Raw genomic sequence first — 7992 nt, forward strand, 5'->3', positions numbered from 1 at the left:
GTGGTTGTGTTCCAGAAAATAAGAGGTCACTGCCAGTTGGTTCCTTTGCCTCCGTAGACAAAACCGCACTGGACAACTGGTGCTTCGCGTACTTCTTTTATTAGAAAATACACTAGGCTTACTAGCTTCTTCGGATTCCACGGCTTTCCGTTGGTCTTGGGCGCCTGCTGTATTTGTAGTACACCAATTCGTAACGCAAAATAATGTTGGTGCTTCGATTACTGGATGAACGCACAAATATCACAAAGTTGTCCTTCACGTATTCATTTAAGGTCTTCTCAAAGGCCGTGAAGGGTGAAAACGATACACCCACAAATTTCTCGAAAAAAAACCACTTCCGAAGCCATAGCAGACAAAGATCAAAGCCGAATGAGTGCCAATAATTTTCAGAAGAGATCGATTAAAACAAATCACAAAAATTGACGGCGGATGACGGAAGTTTTCAGCCTACGCATATATGCAAACAAGTGCAATACCTTGACGTTAAAGTTTTTATTTCGCCCGCAGGGGTTTTGCAGAAAAATGCATTGTGCGTCTAGCCGCTGGCATCCGCAGGATCCCGATAAGTAGCTCTTCAAAATTGGCGCGTGCACAATTATTAGACAACAATTTTTCTCATTTCGCAATGGCTTCTGGAATAACTTTCCGTCCACTCTATATTGCAGGCTCAGTTCATCCGTAGCTGCTGGTTTTGAACTGGCTACTGGTTTGTGAGCTAACTTCACGACGCTGGGAACTTAAAAAGCTGTTTCACAACATTTTTTCGCTTTGTCTTTTGGGTGGACCGGAGCCTCTGAAAGACAATCACAAACCGGACCTGAGGAGTTTGGGCGAAGGCCTCAATCCTTAGTGTTGATCGGCGCTCTGTGCAACGACGATCTCGATTCGCAGCGCGTTTTTTGACTGATGCAGTCCCCCAGATGATGTGCAATGGAATTGGAAAATATCGTGGCCAATACTGTATATATAAAGGCAAAAAAGAGTAATATCTTTATATTTCATTTGAAATGAAGTTCTCAGGTGGCTTAGATAAAGACAAAGGAAGGAGCAAGAAATGGAGGACTCTCCTAGCGTTTCAGCACATTGTTTCTTGCGAATACTTGCGGAATGACTTAGGTAAATCAATAGATTTTAAAAAAGTTACCGAAGACCTGACGTATGGCTATATTGTCGTTCAGCAACCTATCGGGAAACGACTTTTCTGGATGTTCTGCAAAAATAATAGTCACTTCAGCCCCGTTCTGCGATTATTTGATCTTATCGTAACCCATTTTCGGTATATCCAGCCAAATTTTTAGAGTGAATACCAGGTTTGTCACGATACAGAGAGATCTGGCGTCGCATTAGAGCTATTGAAGCATCTGTCCGTCCCAGAGGTATCTTTGTTGCACACTTTGAAATTTCCAGAACGAATCCCAATGGCTCGATATAATTGGACCTGATAACGTCAGTGAATTCATTCGGCTTTTATCAGATGCTACGGAGAATGAAGACGTACCGGAGGGGTTCCTGAAACTAGTGGCGAGGTAAACAATTCACTGTTGTACGACCCATTTTCTAGAGAGTTGGAGGACTATTTGGAGGGCGAGCCGTTCAGCTGCTTTTTGAATTCACTTTACTTCGATCGCTACCTACAATGGAAGGCACTAGAGAAGTGAGTCCAGTTTATCCGGTCTCCCGTGTGCTCGCGGAATCTTCGAATACCGCGTTCATGATTAGTGTAGCTGGTAACCAAGCTTTCCTTTCGATATATCTACGACTGTTTATCGTAAAAAAATAAATAGGTTTGATAGGATCTGGTACAACTGGCGTGTTAGCGGTCCCCTCTCTGAGTTACCTTTCTATCGATTTGGGTTACTTTTACGCCCAGTACAGCGTCATTTTCTCTGTTGGCATTCATAGGATAATCAACACAGATTAGGGTAAGTCAGATATCACCTTCCTTTCCCTTAGGTACGTTTCCTTAACCATTGCCAGCCAGTCAGAATTACGAATGAAATCGGAACTCCTCTTTAACGTTACCCGTTTCAATTTTGAAGTAGTACGAAGCGGGGCAGGACTATCCGTAAAGTTCGGTTCTGGGGAGTCTTGGCAAGACACCTCCAAGCCTCTGAGAAAATGGATGTCAGTGTCGCTCTTGAAAATCTCATTAGGTGTTTCGATTGTGGGTTCCAGGAGGCGGTTCCAATAGTTTACTCTGTGGCTGGATAATGAAACAGAAAGGCGCATCTCGTCGGCGTGAGCGATTTCAAGCTGTGTCCCCGGGTTGCTGATTCATCGTTTAGCCTGAAGAAGCACCACAGTTCTTGCGAGAGTGTTATGCGTATAGGTTAGATCCCTCGGCTTCACGTTAACTCCAAGCTGAGGTGTTTCAGAGAGCTTGTTTAGGATCAACTTCGCGGATGAAGCTTAACCTTGGAACTTCTGTGTTTACCCTTCCTCTGAGTTTGTCTTCGTGCTTGGTTAACGAATAAGAGGCAGACAAGCCGCGCTCAAGAATTTGTCCCACGTTAACAGAAAACAGTCGCCAGAATGATCTAGTCGTTCTAGGCAAGGATCTTGTCGCCCACCTTAACCTCGACGCCACGAACACACTTTTCATGGTGTCCGGGACCGATTTCAGGTCGAAGAAAGCAGTGATACATAATTCTTTTTTTCCTGAGGAAAAGCCACCAACTTGCCATACTTGTCAGTCTTCAGTGCTAAAATGACCCCATAGGTTACTGTAACTCCGTCCTATAAGGAACACAAACGGGGAGCAGTCAGACATGATCTCTCATGCACCCTTGCCAGGTCAAACGTCTACCGCCTCTCTGCTTCTGCCATTCCGAATTTGACACGGAGAGCAGCACTGTTTTCGGAAAACGATGGTTCGGCCTGCACAATACATGACCTCACCAACACAGTTTCTGGTGTTGAGCACATTCTTCGATGGAAGTCTCCGTTACACAACCGAACATTCGCTTTCCACCCACTCATATGAGCTATAGTTTTGAGACAGCGGTCGTTGAACGACTAAATGCGTCTCAGTTCCCATGCTCGAACACGCCAAGTGTCAGCCATACAACAAAATAACCCGCACTGTAGCCTGGTACACGTTCTTCCGGATTGAGGGATATACCACTTTGACGCCATAAGTTTCTCTACCCTACCCTTGGAGATTCATGCCTCAAACTCATCCCTCACACTACAAGCAGAACTTATACAACTTTCAAGGTGACTAAAACACTCCACAGCTTTGAGCGCCTCTCCCTGGATTAGGAGTGGCGTGTTCATTGACTGCACTGCCAGATGCATGACCTGCTATCCGTGGGTGCAAATTGCATACCGAAGGACGAATGATTCTGGTCATTTAATGCATAAACCCCTGCGACTTCTCTTCGGAGACAAGAACGATGTTGTCTGCATTTTTCAGATCGAAAGGGTTTTTGTCAGTGACCATCTGAGCACCAGGATATCGTAGACATTTTGGTGTACGTCTCATTATCTCACCGATCGTGAAGTTAAGCAAGAAGAATAGGCAAGAAGAATCGCGCACCCGTGGCGGACACCGCTTTGTGGACAGAAGCTTCCGAAGGGCTCTTACGCTCGGAAGTCTGAGAAAAACAAATTATTTCCATAAATTTTCGGGGTATTCATAGCTGGGCAAGCGTTTCAAGGAAAACAGATCAAGCCAATTGATTCGAGTGCCTATTCGAAATCCATGGTCGTTTGTATGTACGGTGTTATTCTAGCACCTTTCGGAGTGTGAAGATTTTTTCAACTCAAGCCCTATCAGGCCGGAACCTACGTGCTGCTCTCGAGTCACTGTTTTACGAGCCACCATAAGGCGAAGAAGCACAAGTGACACCAACAGTCTCATTACAAACGGGGTCAAGCTGACCCCCCGGAGGTCTTCCATTTCCTTGATCTTCCGTGTCCACCGGTCTTCCCGGTTGTCGCGCACGTTGATTTTCGCTTGACATCTAATAATTCGTCGGGTCGGATTATGGTACGGCCCTGTGGGAACATAACTCTGATATACAGGCGTGAACCTGTTCTGTCTGCTGTCAGTGTTGTTCGGTTGTGCAACGGGTACTTCCATTGAAGAATGTGTCCAGCACCGGAAACTGCATTGGTTGGAACATGTGTTGCATATGCCGAGCTATCGTTTTTCGAAGAGTGCGGTTTTCACTGCCCAACTCAGGGTGGCGTAAACAGAGAGGTGGCCAACCCTTGACTTGGCAGAGGAGTATGGAAGAGTTCACGAAACGCTTGGGTGCTGTCGGTGCTACTCGCCTTCCAGGATGGGGACTAATAATGATGTTGCTGTCTTTGTTGAAGATGATGAGGAGAGTTATTGATGGGGTGGGGAGAGGGGGAAGAAAAAGTATGCGAAAGAGAAAGAAGGGAGGTATTAGCAATAGCCTGTTTTCGCTATCCGCCCTGCTGTCTGCAGGAAGTAAGGCGACCCGGCTGTTGGCGCCACGCGAAGGCCAATGTGGCATGAGATTATTGTCAGTCGTGAATGTCATAGTTGTACGAGGGCTGGGATACTGCCAGGGTGCCCATACATAGACAGGAGGACGATTAGGGTCCTCAACCAAAGCCTTTGGCTGAAAAGTCTAACCGCAAGGCAGCGGTGTTTGGCGGGAAGTGCAATTGCTTTACCATTTCTACGGAACAAGTCGCCACATGTTCCAACCCCCAACTTGAAGGACCAGCAGACTGTGTGTGTCACGGGGACACTCCCCAGTATAGCTCAATGGATCGCTGAGGTGCGCAAACCGTCACACCACGGTAAGGTCCAGTCTCTTCGTGACCGATCGTGTTTCGTGGTTCACCGCAGTTGATAGCTGACTAAATATGGGTCACTTACCTGTAAGCTCCTCTTGTGCAGTATAAAATTGCATCAACATATCGAAACTGAAAAGGTTTCCGATATTTTCGTTAACCTATATCGATCGAGCTAACGATATAGAACTGTATGGGTCCTACACAACAGACCCACTTCAGGTAACCGCACTAATTCGTCCACGATTAGACATTCGGTTCACACAGAACTTTTGGTGTAGTGCGTGCATGAAACCACTTGCGACTGTCGAAATTCACCTAGGCCAGCTGTATTTGTCTGTTGACCGGTCTAAGACAAAGTTCGATCTGAGATGATCAGTATTGCTTGATCAGGGACCAATCGACTCGTTCAGCTGTAACATACTTTCGGTGCCTAGCTGCCATGCCACCCGAAGAAATCACGAGGTCTGAGACGAAGCGTAGACAGAAGCATTTAAGATGCGAGAGTCGGGCTCGAACCGCCGGCTCCTCATTAATAAGCTTTTGCCTTAACCGCTGAGTTCTGTGCCCTGTTTCTGAAGGAGATGTGTACAGATGTTCCGCAATCAATCGAGCCTTGCTGGAGAATTGTCTGGCTGACATTTGCAATGACTCAACAGATTCGTCCACCAATAGGAGCCTGGCCAACACAACCCCCTGGCTCTGTAGTTTAGAGTGGGAGCATGTTTGACAACTTGATCCCACAAACTGTATTACTCTAGCGGTTCTTTGCTAATCGCTGCTGACTTGCTGTTATGCTTTTAAGCCAAAGGCTTCGGTTGCAGTCCTTTATCGTTCTTCTGTTTAGGTCTAGTTCATGTGCGGTTTCATATGCAGCCGTTCCTGTAGGCTTTCTCGTCCCTTCCGTGGACCCACGCCAACCTTTCTGAAAATGAAGTATTTTTAGTACAAGGCAGCTTATCGTAGTCCGTGCTGCTTCCATTTTTCATATCGTTGTCACCTTACATTTTAATGAACAAACCACTTTACTGTAGGGGAGAATGTTGGTAGCTCTGGTAATGTCGATGGTCGTTGGTTTGTTCGCAGAGTTGGGCAATTTGATTGCAAACGTTTAATCACCAGTCGACCTGATATCTTCAGTACGTTGTTAGAGTGCCTAGAGATGGGTCTGTGTCTGTTCACAACCACTACTGGGAATGTTGTCACGAGTGTTCTTTTGAAACCCGATCACTCAATGTCTACTCATTGCTAATCCACTGTCTGCTTACATCTTTTTACGTTCAGGACCCCGGTGACCAAGCATACCTTCCGAATGTACAGAGTTCTGGGGAAGGGGGGATTCGGCGAAGTTTGCGCATGTCAGGTTCGTGCTACGGGGAAGCTTTATGCATGCAAGAAACTAGAAAAGAAGAGGATGAAGAAACGACATGGAGAGAATATGGCCCTTACAGAGAAGGAGATATTACAGAAAGTCAACTCTCCTTTTGTGGTGCGTCCTTTAGTTTGAATTTCTTCATGTTCGTGAACAAGATAAATTCTGTTTGGTTCTTTCCGCTCACACGCAAGGATTGACTTTTGAGTTCGTCTGTGAGCCCCCTGTTAACTTGTACACTTTGCACCGCAACGGCCTCCTTACGTTATTTACCCTCCTCCCTATTCCGGTTTGTGGAATTCGTTACTGTTTCTTTGTGGCTAAGTGTGATGTGACAAGTCTAATGCTCTGTCGTGCGTTTTTAAAATAATTTCCTCGTAGTTGGTTACGGCGGGCAATCGTGTTGCCCCACGACAGTGGACGCCGGCTTACATGTCTCGGGACTATATGGTTGTCCGACATGGTAGGGTTCTTTCGATGGATCATTCCTCCAACCAGAAATGTAGGACGAGATCGCTGTTGCTGATCCTTGTTTGGTGAAGTGCCGCGCATCTATTAGCACGCCAGCCCTAGAAGGGCTTGATGCTGGATCCAGCACTTATGTATAGAGACTGGGTAAGCTGTGTGTGCTTTAAGGGCATGAACGGGGAACGATAATGTTTTTACCTTAATTTGATATTGGGACTGTTCTCAAGCTCTTGTGTCCTCCATATCGGTAGGTCCATTTCGTTTATTGCTAACACAACTAATTGTATTGTTGAACAAGTTGTTTCAAAAAGGAGGCGAATTTCTGGAGAACGCTGTCGTGGGTGTTTTTTGGTGAGGTTTCCTCGTATTATCATGTGTTTTTTCCGCTCAATCGGTCATCTCTACCCCTAGCACTTGACAGCGTAACAGAAGTTACTTTTCCTGGTTGGCCTAATGGGATTGCCGCCTAGTCTACTGCCTCTGTTGCATAGAATCGCTCGCTCTACGAGAAACGTCGATCTGATCCTATAATGACCTCCGTTTTTCAATAAACCCCGCTAGTGTGTGAACGTCTACTTAACCGTTCCCTAACCAATCATCATCATCATTATCAGCTGTAATAACCGCGTACTGGTCGTACACTGGTTGTAGCTGTCACAGTTTCGTTCACCGATGATTGGGGGGTAAGTAGCTGCGCATTGCACGCGCGAGCTGGTAAATTGGTGCATAAATCCAGCACTGTCAGTGAGTTGTCAAGCGGGGGGGGGGGGAAAAGAAGCTATGCATTGAAGGCAATAGCTTGGATGCACGAGCGCCACTGAGGGCGCGACTGGGCCATGTCTGATAATGTCTCTAGCCATTGATGTGGCCCGTCTCGGGGTCCCCATCCAGGAAGACGGCAGTGACCAGCGCAGCTGAGTTTGCTGGTAATGGCCTTCATACTTCGCTGCCAAGTCATTGTTTGACCGCCTCTGGCTCTCTTCCACCCTTCACATGGTTGGGCGAAAAGAGCCCTTCGAGGAAGTCGGTCGATTGGCATACGCAGCACGTGGCCAAGCCAACGCAACCTGTGCAGTGTGATCAGTTCATCTATCGAGGGTAAGTTATTTCTCCCGAATACCATTCGACGTACTTCAGAACTGCTGATCCGGTGTTCCCACCAGATTCGGGCAATGCTCCGAAGACATCGATGGTCAAACACTGATGGAAACACCGGATGGAAATATCATCTTTCGCGAGACCACCGGGACTGATACAGCTGCCCAGGTAGACAAATTTGTCTACTACCTCAATCGGTTCATCCGCAAGCATGAGGCTAGGGTTCGAGCCCACCCAGTCTTGCAGTAGCACTTTACACTTTGCAGGTGTGAAGCGCATAC

General features: G+C 46.7%; 1 protein-coding gene across 1 annotated transcript in view; it reads left to right on the forward strand.

The window, feature by feature from the left end:
* The window catches only part of T265_00665 (hypothetical protein), a gene marked incomplete at both ends in the record, with an annotated part of 61878 nt that overhangs the window by 35651 nt on the left and 18235 nt on the right, over positions 1–7992 (forward strand). Inside the window, 3 exons of the mRNA XM_009164493.1 lie at positions 1408–1526; positions 1562–1654; positions 6058–6262. Coding sequence (XP_009162757.1) covers positions 1408–1526; positions 1562–1654; positions 6058–6262 — 417 coding nt within the window. The remainder of the gene's footprint in view (positions 1–1407; positions 1527–1561; positions 1655–6057; positions 6263–7992) is intronic.

The sequence above is a fragment of the Opisthorchis viverrini genome (genome assembly GCF_000715545.1).
Source record: "Opisthorchis viverrini unplaced genomic scaffold opera_v5_6, whole genome shotgun sequence".
NCBI classification, from domain to species: Eukaryota; Metazoa; Platyhelminthes; class Trematoda; order Opisthorchiida; family Opisthorchiidae; genus Opisthorchis; species Opisthorchis viverrini.